Source organism: Schistocerca piceifrons, chromosome 6 (genome assembly GCF_021461385.2).
Source record: "Schistocerca piceifrons isolate TAMUIC-IGC-003096 chromosome 6, iqSchPice1.1, whole genome shotgun sequence".
In the NCBI taxonomy this organism is placed as follows: domain Eukaryota; kingdom Metazoa; phylum Arthropoda; class Insecta; order Orthoptera; family Acrididae; genus Schistocerca; species Schistocerca piceifrons.
This window is the reverse complement of record NC_060143.1, coordinates 560,290,934-560,308,868: the sequence shown is the minus strand read 5'-3', so window position 1 is coordinate 560,308,868 and position 17,935 is coordinate 560,290,934. Positions and strand designations below refer to the sequence as shown.

The 17,935-nt window shown below is 41.9% G+C and overlaps 1 protein-coding gene across 1 annotated transcript in view; it reads left to right on the top strand.

The window, feature by feature from the left end:
* Nucleotides 1-1,439: 1,439 nt before the first annotated feature.
* LOC124802917 overlaps nt 1,440-17,935 on the top strand; it is a 369,091-nt gene continuing 352,595 nt past the window's right edge. The window contains exon 1 of the mRNA XM_047263988.1: nt 1,440-2,480. Within this exon, the coding sequence (XP_047119944.1) occupies nt 2,417-2,480 (64 nt within the window). The 5' untranslated portion in view covers nt 1,440-2,416. The remainder of the gene's footprint in view (nt 2,481-17,935) is intronic.

Below are 17,935 nucleotides of genomic sequence, written 5' to 3'. Positions count from 1 at the left end.
TAGATAAGAGTGTACACTATGTCTGTCCAATTTGTTTATTAGAGTATTGTGTGGATATTACATGTACATTTTTTATTAAAAAATATGTAGACTGTGTGTATATGAATGTGTATCAGAACACTGCGTCTTTGGGAAACTTTTGCTAAGAGCTCTTCGCTGTTATGTGTATTTGTGTGTCGTATATCTTAGATAAGAATGTACACAATTTCTGTCCAATTTGTATATTAGAATATTGTGTAAAAGTAAATAGGCCAATAACTTCAATATTTTTGGCAAGAACGTTAAAAACCACTGGTCCTTATATAGCAGTATGGGTTTTGAATATGGCACATTTCAGAAATAAGCAAAAAAGGGCTATACTTATATCATGTATTTCAGCATCACCTGAGAGTATGATAAAGCACGAACATTACGTACACCCATGTGCTCTTTCAAGGGTTTGCCATTCTGTATGCATTTGACCTTTGGCTTATCTGTCGCAGACAAATGTCAGTGAATCTCTTAAATTCCCCCAAATAAATTGAAATGCATGTTTCATTCACAACGAATATCTAAATATACTTCTCTGAATGAGCACTGCCGTTTAACACACCTCTTCAGCTTCAAAAGAGATACAAAAGGAAATGAAAATTTGTCAGAAGCACACATGTTACGCGGTAACTTTATAGTGGCAAAAAACTGAATTTCACAGAGGATGCAATTTTAATGCCGATCCGCTTAGTTAAAACCCTATGAGCGCCTTTCCGGAGCCCTCCCCCTATACGAGGGGAACGCACTCGAACACACTTGTAAGTAGTGGTCAAGGAAGGGAGAAATCGACGAGAGAGCTTTCTTTCAACTCGACACGCGTCTTGGAGAGCAGTGTGCGATACTTCCGATGAACGCTTTTGCACGCAAGCGACAGTGGCGCCCCTCGGCACTCACGCGGTCTAATCTAAAGGAACACCGGCTATCCTTTTAATTAAAACGAGCGCTCCGGGTAGTGGCGCGGTGTTCTTCGTAAAACCCTTTTCAACCGCTGCACGATTCTCTGCCAGACCAGGTCTGCGCGTGTTCCTGTATTTTTTTTTTAATAAAAATAAAGACTAAGGGCTCTTCTTTTTTTTTCGCTACATTCGTGCATCAGCCGCGGGCCGTGTACCTGGTTTCACAGTGAAAAGAGAGAAAAATGAGACAGAGGGAGAGATAGAGGGAGAGAGACAGACAGAGAGAGAGAGAGAGAGAGAGAGAGAGAGCAAGGGTGGAGTCGCAAACGCGAAATTTCCGCCGCAGCAGCACGCGCGCTTGCGGGTTGACGCGACATGCACGCTACGTCATCCGGAGCGCGTGGCGCGTGGGGTAGGCGGCCCGCGCGTGCGCAGAACGGCCCGGCGCGGCGCGGCGCGGCGCGCTTCCCCCATCCCACCGGCGTAGCTGGCCGCAGGCGACGCGACGCGCGTCGGATGCAGAACAGGCGGCACTAGTCTTGCGGTCCGCGCCTCACGCGAGGGGACAGCAGCGCCGGCACCGCAGCCGCCACTGTGCGCAGTGCTACCACCATAACGGACGCCCCTGTCGCTGCGCTCCCGTGACAGCCCCGCGCAGGTGCAAACGCGGATGTAGAGCGAGTCACTCAGTGGAAAAGGGCAGTCGAGTTTGCCGTCCGCTACTACAGTGAAAGGCATCAGGACGTGAGGTAGAGGTCCAGACTCACCGCGAACCTTCCGTCGCGTTTCCCGCAATTTCTTCTATATTTCAGCAACACTTGTTGCTTTGTATACGGAACTGCCAATCCAGCGACTTCCGATTTTGGCACAGTGTCCGAAGTTTAACGTGTGTTCTGTATTTTCTTATTTTGCTCGGTAGCGAACTCGCGTTTCATGCTAAACGACTGAGCGACTCCGACACGATACCGGCATAGTGATTCTTTTTTTCCGGTTCTGCAATTCCTCCGTTGCTTCAGAAACACTTGTTGCTTTGCATACAGGAGTGCTGTCTCAGCAACAATACCCAAATATCGGCAAAGTGTCTCCATCTTCGCACAATTCTTCTGCGATAGTTACCGAATGTTTTTCAGTCATTCACTCCTTCTTGCCGTTACATACAAGGATACCTCAAGAAAAAAATGAAAAATAACTTGAATATTGGGATACAGACTATCCTAAAAGGACCTTGCAGTATTATCATAGTTTCACATATGTTCGCAAAATAGCTTACAGAGTATGTGTCTTGAGTTTCCAGCAAAGCTGCTGATACACCTTTACGAGAGTAAATTATTCGCTTATAAGTAACTCACACAGCACCTCAGAACTGCCGGTTGATGCGAACCTAGTGCTAAGGCTTGGTTACCTCGAAGCCCTGCCCGAGTGTCTTTGTTTGATGTTCACCACCAGTGCAGTGGAGCAACACCAGTGACTTCCTTAAAGCGGCAGTTGAAATGAAGGGGAGACGAGCCTGGAGTTTCCTGCTGTGGGCCACGGTCATCGGGGTCGCCACAGACGGTGAGTCTTGAAACGGACAACATTGTCTGGCGAAATGCAAGCACCACAATTTGCTAATAATATTGTATTCGTGATTCCTGTTGAACCTGTGTGCTGCTATTCATCTCCATATAATGAGTAACAAGCAGATACCTCGGTCAGCCATTCATCGAAAAAATCAAGATATGCTTCATAAATAAAGTCTCCATAATAAGGCAAAACACATGAATTGTAGTATCTAGAGGAAACAAAATACGAATACTGTGCTCTGTCAGAGGACATCCAACATTTATTGTGAACGCACATTAAATGAAATCAGTTCAATTACGCATCTTCTGGCAAAATCGGAATGTCCGTCAACTAATCATCGCCACAGCCAAGTAAAAAAGTAGAGACGTAAAAACCAAAAGTAAACAAAAAACAAACTTTCTACTCCCGCTGTATCAGATACATGGGAGACATATATTATCAACACAGGGGAGAAGTATTTATAGATAGATCTACCCCAATCGCATTACCTTTGTGATTAAAATATATATTATTTCGATGCGCCAATCACACACCACGACCTAAGTGAGGAATGTCGCAGGAAATACGTTCTAGCAATTTCGCGGTTTTTTTTTTCGTTGAAGACGGAAATTTAATTTCTGGTAGAATTTCAAATTTGGTAGTCTCAATTATTCTCCATTTTTATTTGTCTGTTAAATGTATTCATCATCGATGGTCTTCGGACACATTGTTTATTTTTTGGTATACTGTAAACCTACATTTGACTTCCCTATGTAGGGACTATCGCTGAAGGATGAGAGCTTATTGGTTGTGCAATATTCCCATCAGATACGCTGTATCTTAAGTAAACTACTGCTACTGTACAATGTCGCTTCCGCTTCATTATGAATTTTAACCAATTATCTGAGGACAGTTTCTTTGAATGCTGCAATCAAATCGTTTGGTTCTTGCCATTTATCACATATCCTCGTTCACGAACATGCAGGCCTCCCCGCTTTGTTGAACCTTAAGGCGACGTTTTTACATCTGTTGTTGAGCGAAGCAAACGCATAGTATTTAATTTAATTCACGCAGTAAATGCCCATTTCCGTATTGTTATGTATAATTTCACTATAGGTAATTATACGAACTTTGAAACAGTTACTGGTGCTTTTACTTGTGTGGAAATGACTGTAAACGACCACTGGATAGACTGATATCATACTGTTCGAAACGTTCGCCAAAGATGTGTGTTGTCACCTTCCATTGTTTCTGACATACGATATCTATTGAAACTTCCTGGCAGATTGAAACTGTGTGCTGGACCGAGACTCGAACTCGGGACCTTACAAAACCTTTCACCACCACAGTAGGTCTCAGAGTGCTATTTTTAAGCGACAGTAAGTTTAGAGCCATTCATAAAAAAAGATCTGAATTCACAAAAATCTTATGGATTCCGAACAAATTGGAATCTATGAGCACCTATAACAAGATCCTTCCATTTACAGGTGCTACTTACCACCTTACTTAAAGAAGGCACATCGGGAGATTATTACAAATACCTGAAAAACGTAATTTAGACAGTGCTTAACATGAGAAGAGGTTAATGAAATATTTATTTACGTATAAATATCTGGATGACATTTGAAACTACCTTACGCAATCTTTGAATTTCCATACGTTTGTAAGATGAAATTCGCAGTCAGCAAACGTGGATTCGTAAACCATTATTTCCTACACTGGACGGTTTTTAGGAACATTAAGTAGCAAAATGTGATAAAAGGATTGAGCTTTGATGGACTGGCGACCTTTGAGCGATAAGCGTACGTCTGACGCGATTATGTCAATAGTTTTCCGGAGTTGCCCTTTTCTTCGGAGATAAGATGGCCTTATGTTGAGGCGGCTACCTTTCAACTACCAGTATTAACGAACTGGAGATGAGTTCACAATTTGCCAAACATAACCAGGCTGATAACGTTAGCAAACATGAGAAATTTAGCGGATCTGGAAAATGACATTTGCTCTCTTGTTCGTTACCTTACCTTCGCACTATTACAGTTTTTCCCCCTGACGCTTCCGACAGCCTTGTTGCTGTCGTCCATCTCATTCTGCATCTTGTCTGTTGTTACATCCAGACATCTGCCTATTACCTAGCGAGGTGGCGCTGTGACTGGCACAATGGACTCGCATTCGGGAGGACGACTGTTCAAATCCAATTCAGGGCATCCAGATTTAGGTTCTCCGTTATTTCCCAAAATAGCTCGGGGCAGATTCCGAGATGGTTCCTTTGAAAGGGCACGATCGATTTCCCTCCCCATCCTTGACACAGTCCGAGTTTATACTCCGTCTCCAGTCACCCCGATGTCGTGAAACAGTAATGTTCCTTCTCTCTACGCTACATCCTCCATAACCTTCAGTACATAGGTGTGTTCTCCTGCCACTACGAATTTTATCACTTACTGATCCGCTACTTTCATTTTTTATTCGACCCAATGGTTGATGATTTGTTGAAGTTTCGCTTTCACTGGTGAGGCTTCTGTTATACATATGGTTCGTCTGTTCGTTGCAGTGCCTCTTTAAAACACACTTTTCATTCAATCTTCAATGACCTTTATTGCGTCACTGATCATTTCGTTACTTCATTCTGCGGTATTCCCACGGTTCGCCTTAGTTTTTACACAACAGTTTGTCAAGATGCACACTATCAGTAAATCCTTCCACAATCCCAATATAATATGGGCGTCTGTGTGTTGACCTTGGCGTACATTAGTTTAAGTGAGATTAAGTAGTGTGTTAGCCTAGGGACTGATGACTTCAGCTGTTTGGTCCCATAAAAACACACCACAAATTCCCAGATTTTCACAATATAGTAAGAGACAGCAGCTGAACTTCTTTGATAAGAAAGTTTACTTTCGCTTCACCATTTCCCCCCTTTCCCCAACTGTGCTGTGTAATCTTGCTTCCCAGACAAAGAAGAATCGATATTGTAGTAGCTGTATTATTTAGATGTATGATGTAGGTCTCTTTCGTACATACGTGCATGAGTGTATGCGTGTCCGACCGAACGATGCACTGCAGTTTTATAACAACACAAGCAGTGCAGTATCGGATTCATCTGCAGACACTGGGCACGCGGCATTCAACTAAAAGCCTCGTCTCACGGAAATATACATAATGCATGTACGAGTGCAGGTTGTAGATACGTGACTGGCGATATATGGAAGGTTTGGACCGGCCGTGAAGCTTGGTCGGGTAGCCTAACTGTGAGGCGACCGCTCGCGATAAGCGAACAACCCGGGTTCGATTTCCGGTCCAGCACAAATTAAAATTGTCTTCATTCCATTAGAGAGGTGATGTCTATGAAAACGTAATCATTTAAGCATATTACTACTCTTCTGTTCTCTATTTTTTTTCTGTAAGTCGTTGGTTTCGATGTACTCTATACATTATTTATTGAAAGTGTTAATGAAGTAGCAGCCGTAGTACGTTCAAAGCCTACCTTTCGAACGCGAACCTTTCGTTCTTTGTTTGACTTTTAACAGACAAAACTGAACTTCACTTTCTATTCGTCTGGACATTATTGTGGTCAGTGGTTTACGGGCGTTTGATAGCCTAGATTATTAGTATTTACATTTATCGGCTTATACATCTCCTGTTTTCTTTCTATTTTCCCATAGCCTTACCTGTATCAGTTTAAATGCACAAAGTTTTACCGTCAGTATTTTTGTAATCCAGCTGATACAGTACCGGTCGTACTATGTCTGCCTGTCGACACAGGCAAGACACACTTCCTCCTAGTTGGTTACTTACTTGTATGACCCACAGACCCTTGCCTCGGCTGTTTCACTGAAGAGATGCAGAACGAGTCCGCTTACATGTTATGTATACTTGATAAGATTCTGTGGACTGCTACATGTTGATCGCCTACAAGTTCCTGATTGGTGCACCCTCCGTTATTTTTCTCTCCTCCTCGCCTAACTGTAGATTTGGACACCTGTTCTCAAATTGTGTTGTGACGAATTTAATTAGCGTTCACGTACACTACCTCTGAAACACCAAGAAGACACGGTCGGATGTCGGTGTAACTTTGTACACGATGTCGACACGACGTCTGCGTGTATGGAAATGATTAGAGCTGCAACGGCGGTATCGTGATGTTATTTTTCAACAAGACAATGCTCGTCCACAGATGGCATACGTCTCTGTGAACTGCCTGCGTGATGCTGAGGTACTGCCGTGGCCGTCTAAATCCTCAGATCTGCTCCCTGTAGAAAATATTCTTGCACCATCTCGGATGTCGTCCCAGTTCCAGTATCAGGCAGATCAATCTGATCGCACATCATTGGTCGGAAACTTGACCATCAGCAGCTGCACTAGGCAATAATCGTCCCACGCATAGGCTGACGTTGGCACCACAACACTGGTGCCTTTAGCAGGAAGCATGGAATGCCGATGAATGCCGCCGCATTGAGTTCTGGGATGAACTGCTTTGCTGCACATCCTGGGATTGCCATTGTGGTGGGAGTAAGATGGCAATCTGGTTAGAGGTTCCATTCTTCCCATGTTTTCTAGAGGCACAGCTGAGTTACTCCCTGTGCCACGAGGTGGGGAGACATCTCGTATGACTTCAGGTGATTCCGAGAACTCTGACTACATAACGTACGTCACGGAGAACCGACGTCCACAAGAGTGACATCTGCAACACGAGTAACGTAGGTGTAGATATCCTCGGAGTAGTGAAGCATCTTAAATCACTTAACAAAAGCAAGTCATCCGGTCAAGGCTGTCTGCCAACTAGGTTCCTTTCAGAGTATGCTGACGCAATAGTTCCACACTTAACAGTCGTATCCAACCGCTCGCTCGACGATAGATCCATATTTAAAGACCTGAAAGTTGCACAGATCACACCAACATTCGGGAACGGTAGTAGGAATAACCCACTAAATTACATGCCTATATCATTAACATCGATGTGCAGGAGGATTTTTGAACATATATTGTGCTCGAACATTATGAAGTACCTCGAAGAGAACGGTCTACTGACACAGAGTCAACATGGATTTAGAAGACATCGTTCTTGTGAAACACAACTAGCTCCTTATTCGCAAGAAGTGATGAGTGCTGTTGACAAGCGATTTGAGAGTGATTCCGTATTTATGGATTTCCGGAACGCTTTTTACACTGTACCACACAAGCGGCTTCTAGTGAAATTGCATGCTTATGGAATATCGTCTCAGTAATATTACTGGATTCGCGATTTCCTGTCAGAGAGGTCACAGTTCATAGTAACTGACGGAAAGTCACCGAGTAAAACATAAGTGATTTCTGGTGTTCCCCAAGGTACACTCGTGCTTATCTATATAAACGAGTTAGGAGACAATCTGAGCAGCCGTCTAAGGTTATTTTCAGAAGACGCTGTTGTTTATCGACTAGTAAAGCCATCAGATAAAAAAAATTGCAAAACCATTTAGGAAAGATATCTGCATGGTTCGTAAATGAGCAAATGACCCTAAATAACGAAATGTGTGAGATCATCCACATGACTGCTGAAAGGAATCCATTAAACTTCGGTTACACGATAAATCAGTCAAATCTGAAGACGGTGAACTCAACTAGATACCTAGGAATTACAATTACGAACAAGTTAATTTGGGAAGAACACATAGAAAACGTTGTGGGGAAGGCAAACAAAAGATCGCGTTTTATTGAAAGACAAACGTAAAACGTAACAGATCTACTAAAGAGCCTGCCTACACTACGATTGTCCGTCCTCTTTTGGAGTACTGTTGCGTGATGTGGGGTCCTTACCAGATAGGATCAACAGAGTTCCTCGAGAAAGTTCAAAGGAAGCACGTTTTGTATTGTCGCGTAATAGGGAAGAGGGTGTAACTGACATGATACAGGATTTGGGGTGGACATCATTAAGGAAAGACGTTTTTTGTTTCGGCGGAATCTTATCACCAAATTTCAATCAACAACTCTATCCTCCGAATGCGAAAATACCTTGTTGATGCGTTCTTTCCTTGCTCTGTTCGAGATTGGAATAATAGAGAATTACTGTGAAGGTGTTTCAATGAACCCTCTGTCAGGCACCTAAGTGTGACTTGTAGAGTATCCGTATAGAGGTTGATGTAAATCACCCGCGACGGTATCGTGATGCCATTTTTCAACACGACAATGCTCGTCCACAGACGACTCGCGTCTCTGTGAACTGTGTGCGTGATGATGAGGTAAAACAGGGCCAGCAGAACCCCAGACCTGTTCTCCAGAGAAAATATTTGGGACTATCTCGGATGCCTTTTCCGTCCCACTGCCAGTACCCAGCACGTCAAACTGTGATGGCTGTCTCACAGCTTCTCTCTGGAGAGGATAAAATGGCTGTCTGACATCTTTCCAAACCGACTCAATTCGTACCTCCAAGCAGGCTGGTGAGCAGTTTCATGGTGAAAAGTTCTTTGTAAATTTCACTAGCATTAAATGCCTGATTCTTTTAAAAAGTGCCTGCAAGACCACATATTATTCTTATTGCTTGCTTTTATGCCATCAGCAAGAGACGGATTACCCCACGTAAGTACTCCTTTATATGTTATTCAGTGGAAATAAGCAAAATATACTAGGAGGTTCTATCATCAGTTCCCAATAGTGGTAATCACACGCAGGACCCGCCAGGGTAGCCGAGAGCGCTAATGCGCTGCTTCCTGGAGGCGGGCCGGCCCCGGATCGAATTCGCCTGGCGGATTCACGACGAGGGCCAGTCTGCTGGCCAGAATCGATGTGGGTTTTAGGCGGTTTTCCACATCCTGCTAGGTGAATACCAGGATGGTCCCCACGTTCCACCTCAGTTACAAGGCTAGTAGTCATTTGAAACCGTTCGCTCTATTTCATGATTTACACTTGACGCAGACAGCTGTGGTATACACTTCTTCCATCCCGAATGTATGGGGTGGCGGCAGGAAGGGCTTCTGGCCACCCTATGCCACCAACATTGCCACATCAGTAATAACACGGCCGCCCTGCGTCACGCTGGACTAAGGCCCGCAGGCAAGTGGCAATCACACGAAGAACAACAACAGCTGAACTTAATTATGTGAGCAGCTGAGTAAAGTGATACTTCCAGTTCAAGTTTTCATCAATATGTACACACAAAAGTTCGCAAGAATCCACCCTTCTTATTGATTCCTGTCCAAGTGCTACATCAGTTGTTGGTATGACTATTTGCTGTGAAAGACTAAATCATGTGTTTTCTCAAAATTAAGGGAGAGTCACCTATCAGAATGCAGGTCTAACTATGATAAATTTAGTTTCAGTAGCGTACCATGATATTTTGTTGTTGATGGATCAGAACAATTATAATAAAACACATTAAAGAGAAAGTTACAGAAGAAACTGCTAAACCAACAATTTTTTCAAATATTTATAAAGTAGTTCTTCAGAGAACTACTTTATAAATATTTGAAAAAAAAGTGTTAGTTTAGCAGTTTCTTCAGAGAACTACTTGATAAATATTTGAAAAAATTGTTAGTTTAGCAGTTTCTTCTGTAACTTTCTCTTAAATGTGTTTTATCATAACTGTTCTGGTTCATCAACAACAAAATATCATCGTTCGCTACTAAAACTAAGTTTATCATAGTTAGACCTGCATCCTGATAGGTGCGCTTTGGTTCAGAATTCCTTCGACAGATGATGCCAACTGCAGTTATTGTCCTGCATTCCATAAAATTCTTCCGGTCCGATTTATACTCTTCACTGCACGCACTTATATTTTTCGTCAATGTAGAATCATTTTGTAGAAGAATTTCTTCCTGCGCAAACTAGTTTTCAACTACAGATCGTTCCACTGTCTTTTCACACATGTGTCTCGAGTTACGACATGTGCTCGACGTGAAGCAAACGAAAGTGCATGGATAACCGTACGAAATGTGCGTACCTGCTCTGAGCCACTACTTTTCGAGAAGAGGCAAACCATTTTTAATGTAAAAACCAGCCAGCGTTTGAGTCGAATACAAGGCGCTTCCGTGTGGTCGACGTCTATCCCATCTATGGGCCAAGGCCAGAAATTAGAATCTTAAGCGCGAACATAATTTTTTGTCTTCAAATTATCGTTTCGTTGTTAGGCTATATCTTTATCCTTCACATATTTCTATCTTTTCCTCACCGAAAGGAATACACTGGTTATTAGTATTCCTTTAGTGCTGAATAACAGAATTACATTCGCCCCGAGTTCCCTCAAAACAACACGATGCAATGACATCATCAACTGCAGGTTTCATTCGTTGTGTGAGTGATTTCAAACACAGCAGATACTTCCTGACAAGATAGATGTAATGTAGAATGTACCTTGACGAATGTTATGGACGTTACCGCTTCAGTCTGTTTTCTTCCGCCCTCAGAAAAATGTTCTGATGTTTATTGCTACACTGAATCTCGTAACAAACGCTGATAGCTATTATCACTAAACTGCGCACTGCGTGTCTGCAGTCGTGAACTGTGACAGCTACATTGCGAGGGTCAAAATAAAATTTCCTGTTTACGTAATTGGGTGTCTTGCTGACGTGTGTGACTGCTCGCAAATTTTCGCAGTTAGAAATAACGTTTTTAACATGTCTTCACCTGTATTTTACAAAACTTAAATGATTAATACGACTAAACTGGAGAGTAACGCTACCTATCGTTCATGGGTCACACAATATTTTCTTTATTTCTTATTTTCTTTATATTTTCATTTCTTATTTTCATATTTCTTTATTTTTTATTTTATAGGAAACTGTTGTAGTAGATTCATCACTCCTGTTTTTGCATGTAACGTAAAGGGAACGAAAATCTCCAGACATCTATTTTTTATTACTGAGCTTGCGATATATTAAAAATTATTGGCTGAATTTCGTGCTTAACCCATTCCACTCTCTATGTTTAGTGCCATCGGAAAAATTATTGACGCTAACTTTAAGTCACAAAACTTTCTCAACTCATAGCAGGGATGGCACAGCATCCAGTAAAATACGACGAGTAAACAAACAGCGTTGGTTGCAGAGTTATAATTATTATTTGCACTAAGGTGACAAGAGTCGAGGCATAACTCCTAAAACCGTGTAGGATGTCTTTTTGCCAAACGTAGTGCTGCAGTGCGACGTGGCATGGACTCAACAAATCGTTGGAAGTGCCCTGCAGAAATATTGAGTTATGCTGTCTCTGCAATAGTCCATAATTGCAAAAGTGTGGCCAGTACAAGATTTTGAGCACGAACTGACCTCTCGACTACGTCCCATAAATATTCGATGAGATTCATGTTTGGCGGTTTGGGCGGCGAAATAAATGATTCGAACTGTCCACAATCTTCTTCAACGCAGTCACGAACAACTCCGGCCAAGTAACATGGCGCAATGTCATCCACAAAAATTCCATCGTTGTTTGGGACCATGAAGTTTATTAATGGCTGCAGATGGTGTCCAAGTTGCTGAAAATAACCGTTTCCAGTCACTAATCAATTCAGTTGGACCAGAGGATCTATTCCATTCCACGTAAAACATCCCGCGCCTTATGGATCCACCACCAGCATACACAGTGCCTGTTGAAGATATGGGTTCATGGCTTCGAGGGGACTGTGCCACACTCTAACCGTAACATCAACTCTTACCAAATGAAATCAAGACTCATATGTCACCAGGTCACAGTTTTCCAGTTCTCAAGGGTCCAACCACTATGATCACGAGCCTAGAATACGTGCTACAGACGATGTGCTGATTACGATAGCACACGACTCAGTGTTCTGCTGCCGTAACACATTAACGCCATATTTCGCCGCACTATTTTAACAGATACATTCGTCTTATGTCACACAATGATTTCAGTGGTTATATAAAGCAGTGTTGCTTGTCTGTTAGCACTGAAAACTGTACGAAAACGTCGCTGCTGTCGCTCATTATGTGAAGGACGTCGGCCATTGCGTTCTCCATGGTGAGACTTATGCTTGAATTTTGGTGTTCCCAACACACTCATGATTCTTTGGATATCGGAATATTGAATTTCCTAACGAGTTCCAAAATAAATAAATATATAATAAATATATAATGATTATATTTGTTTATGTCATTCACACACACACACACACACATATATATATATATATATATATATATACATATATATATATATATATATATATATATATATATATATATATAGGAAAGTTCATTTCTTGGTGCTGTTTTCTTTACATGGGATAGAGACCTTATTTGTAAATTTGCATTAGAAACCTCCGGTATATGATACTGTTGTGACGTAACGTGGTAGGCTTGCTAAAGTGTTGTATACAGGGTGATCCATTGATCGTGACCGGGCCAAATATCTCACGAAAAAAGCGTCATATGAAAGAACTACAAAGAACGAAACTTGTCTAGCGTCAAGGGGGAAACCAGATGGCGCTATGGTTGGCCCACTAGATGGCGCTGCGTTTTTTTAACGAGAACACCAATTTTTATTACATATTCGTGTAGTACGTAAGGATATATGTTTTAGTTGGACCATTTTTTCGCATTGTGATAGAAGGCGCTGCCATAGTCACAGACATATGGCTCACAATTTTGGTAACAGGTATGTTTTTCAAATTGGAATGCAGAACGTAGGTACGTATGAACATTTTATTTCAGTTGTTCCAATGTGATACATATACCTTTGTGAACTTATCATTTCTGAGAAAGCATGCTGTTACAGCGTGATTACCTGTAAATACCACATTAATGCAATAAATGTTCAAAATGACGTCCGTCAACCTCAATGCATTTGGCAATATGTGTAACGACATTCCTCTCAACAGATAGTAGTTCGCCTTCCGTAACGTTCGCACATGCATTGACAATGCGCTGACGCATGTTGTCAGGCGTTGTCGGTGGATCACGATAGCAAATGCCTTTCAACTTTCCCCACAGAAAGAAATCCGCGGACGTCAGATCCGGTGAACGTGAGGGCCATGGTATGGTACTTCGACGACCAGTCCACCTGTCATGAAATATGCTATTCAATACCGCTTCAACCGCACGCCAGCTATGTGCCGGACATCCATCACGTTGGAAGTACATCGCCATTCTGTCATGCAGTGAAACATCTTGTAGTAACATCGGTAGAACATTACGTAGGAAATCAGCATACATTGCTCCATTCAGATTGCCATCGATAAAATGGGGGCCAATTATCTTTCCTCCCATAATGCCGCACCATGCATTAATCCGCCAAGGTCTCTGATGTTCCACTTGTCGCAGCTATCGTGGATTTTCCGTTGCCTAATAGTGCATATTATGCCGGTTACGTTACCGCTATTGGTGAATGACGCTTCGTCGCTAAATAGAACGCGTGCAAAACATCTGTCATCCTCCCGTAATTTCTCTTATGCCCAGTGGCAGAACTGTACACGACTTTCAAAGTCGTCGCCATACAATTCCTGGTGCATAGAAATATGGTACGGTTGCAATCGATGTTGATGTAGCATTCTCAACACCAACTTTTTTGAGATTCCCGATTCTCGAGCAATTTGTCTGCTACTGATGTGCGGATTAGCCGCTACAGCAGCTAAAACACCTATTTGGTCATCATCATTTGTTGCAGGTCGTGGTTGACGTTCCACATGTGGGTGAACACTTCCTGTTTCCTTAAATAACGTAACTATCCGGTGAACGGTCCGGACACTTGGATGGTGTCGTCCAGGATACGGAGCAGCATACATAGCACACGCCCGTTGGCCATTTTGATCACATTAGCCATACATCAACACGATATCGACCTTTTCCGCAACTGGTAAACGGTCCATTTTAATACGGACAATGTATCACGAAGGAAATACCGTCCGCATTGGCGGAATGTTACGTGATACCACGTAGTTATACGTTTCTGACTATTACAGCACCATCTATCACAAAGCGAAAAAAGTGGTCCAACTAAAACATTCATATTTATTTACGTACTACACGAATATGTAATAAAATGTGGGTTCCTATTTTAAAAAACGCAGTTGATATCCGTTTTACCTATGTCAGCGCCATCTAGCGGGCCAACCATAGCGCCATCTGGTTTCCCCCTTCAAGCTAGACGAGTTTCGTTCTTTGTAGTTTTTTGTTTGATGCTTATTTCGTGAGATATTTCGCCCGGTCACTATCAGTGGACCACGCTATATACAGTTATCCGCGTGAACTATATAATGACATGATATGAGAGCAATATGTCAGCAGTATCGGCCGGTTGTTCATCGTGAAATCCTCTGCCACTCCACCTTCCTGCTAAGATGACATCGTTTACAGCGGATGAGAACTGGACGACAGACGACAATTTACTTTCACCAAATTACAGTGGGCTGCTCACAGTGTATTCGAGTACCCAATCCAGTAATGTGTGTGTTGTGACTTCGTCATTTCTCCTAGCATTGGAACAGGAGCCCCTTGGGTTGTGATGGTTTAGGCAATACTACGTTGCGACTTGGTAGCGGCGAGTGCTGAGAAGGAGTACCACTGCTCGGTGGTAATTTCTTTAAAGTGGTGTTCAATTAACGAATAACGTACAAAACATTCGCAGTGGGGTGTTTATGCAACGTTTCTGCTGTTTGTCTACTGGTGTACATGTAGGCAGTTAACGACATTCTGTATGCATACGGCTATAATAAGCTACTCTGACTAGCTATATTAAAACAAGGGAAGTGTTGTTCTCCACAATACCACCAGTGGTACAGTTTGTCTGTCGCGATTTGGTACTGTGTCACACACCAATCAAGGAATTTACCACTAAATTATCACGTTATTGTTCGTCACCATCTTTTGCGGAATATGCTATGATGTGATTACATTATACACGGTGCATATAAGATCCACGTACTATCCTACCTACTATGCTATAAATCTACATTAAAGGAACCAACCTGCTTCGGTATTTGCATTAAGTTTTTCCTATGTGGAGCACATTGTTCGCTTGGAGGTGACATCTCACATACATGGCCACACCTAAGGTTATAATGTATGCTAAGATAGTGAGGGTTGATAGTTTAATGTGGGTGGCTTCCAGTTGTAGAGTAAAACATACATTATATTTGTCAAATCAGAAGCCCAGGGGCAAAAAACGTTATTGGTTACCGCGTTACAGATTTTATGAACTGTCCAGACATGTGGCTACAGGAAAATTTTTGTACATCTTCCTAGGCTAAAGAACACGGTATTACGAGGCTGGACACCACCACAGAATGGATCGTGTTTGATTCCGGTACAAGACAATTTTAGATACGTACGCCACGAACTGTATCTTTCTTTTTAACTTCCTTGATGTGGAATGTAATTACGTCATTTCAGCAATGGTAATTTTCCACCGCTGTTGCTGCTGTTATTCGTCTGTTCTTCGTGTATTGCGAGGTATATATCTTCACCTCTGCAAACTGGAACTGTCGTGCTGTCACCCTGCAATGTTGGAAATACGAACATGAACGATTTGGCCGAGGGCTTAACTGAGGCCGCATCATGGGTAAGCAGTACATCTAACGTCATTTTCCGTTGAGACCACCTAAATTTTGCAACACGACCGCTACAATGTGTGTTGTGGCATTTGTTTAGCGTTTATAGGAGTAGAGGATAGTTATTAGGGTGGTCCTTACAGATTCAAATTTCGTGTTTAGCCATGAATGCCCCTGATTCTTTTATTTTGTTTTAAGAATGCTTTTAAGATCTATTTAGCTGAAATTCAAAGTGGCTGAGAAGTTGAGTCATGCAACTAAGTATTGTTCATCACTGCACATATTTCTGATTAACTGCTATATACTCCAGAACGAAATTTTCACACTGAAGCGGATTGCGCGCAGAGATGAAACTCCTGGCGGACTAAAACAGTGTGCCAGACAGAGAATCGAACCTTCGGCCTTTTGCCATTTGCAGGCAAGTTATCTACCGACTAAGCTACCCCATCACGACTCACGACTCGTCTTCACAGCCACTTCCTCATCTGATACCTTCCAAAATTCACAGAAGCTCTCCTGCAAAATCTGCGGGAGTAATACTCTTGAAAGAAAGGATTTTGCGGGGACGTGGCTTACGCAGAGCCTAGGGGATGTTGTCAGAATGAGATTTTCACTCTGCAGCAGGTCAAGTGTTTGGACATGTTGAAGAAGTTAAGTACAGAGTTTGGTGTTTTCATGGGGATTCAAATGCTTCCTACCACAGTGCCAGAGAGAGTATAAAAAATCTTAAGGTGACACACGATACAGCGGAAAGTGAAGATTATATAAGATTTCGATGGACTATTAACTAACAGCAGAGAAGCACACGCACAAGCTGTAATAAACAGCTCACAGTGAAATGATGCAACTTCTCAGCCACTGTGGCATGGGTTTGTCGTCTTTAAATTTAACAAAATAAATCTTAAAATCCTTTGTAATAAAAAATAGGTTGTGCATTACTAAATACGAAATTCGAATAATTATGGAGCATATTAGTGGTCAACAGTGTCTTGCATTAGGTGCAAGGTGTGTTTTGATGGTTGATTGTGGTTGCAAGGCGTACAAGATCGAATTTTCATACCGATATTGTTTATATTACGTAATACGTGTATTTTAATGAGTTATACAGACAATTTATATGAAGCAATATTTAACCTGTGGATTCAAAATGTTAGACATCTCTCAGTATATTGCAAGTCGTTTTATTTATTTTTCCATATATCGATTCTGACATTGTCTTTGGAAATGTCACTCTTACTGACTTTGATCGACTGTTTACAAGCAGTAAACGTCCATCAACAATTTGAGTAATTTTTTTGTTTGGTAACGAAAGCACCTTACTCTTTCCTTCCATAATAAGAAACTGCGTTGCGCATATGTTTGTGGTGGTGTTGTTTGTTACAGGTTTTTATTTTCGCAAGACATAGTTTCCGGAAATCCAACTGCACAGATTGGCTACACACCTTACGTGTTTAGATACCACGACAACGTCAACATCGGTCTTTTCACCTTTGTGACGTACTTTTAGAGTAACATGAGCAATAATATAGGAAAATACAGTCTATAAAGCTTTTAAGGAGGCTTTTGACTGCAAACTGCTGTTATTGTACGTAGCGTTCACTAGGTCTGTGTCAATAAATGGAAAACAGTAGCATCACTTATATATCTTCTAGTGAATAACATGATGCATTATCTTTGTCCCTTCTCAAATGGTGAGTGAGAACCATTTAAATGCGGTAATATATAATCTAAGGGTATATTGTGATATATAATCTAAGGGTATATTGTGATATCCCTCTAGAGCCAGCGTCATTAGTTACATTCAGTCTGTCTATTAGCCTGGTTAGCGCAGTATTTCTGAGCTACCACGTATTTTTCTGTAGCTATCAGACTGGTCACGTTAGATTTAAGACGTCGACTTATTAAGTCTACAGTCTCAAATGTTACCTGTTATTAGTCGTTAAAATCTAGTGCTGGGGGTGCATACTTTAGAATTTCGGGTACCAACTGGCGAATATGTCACGCTTCC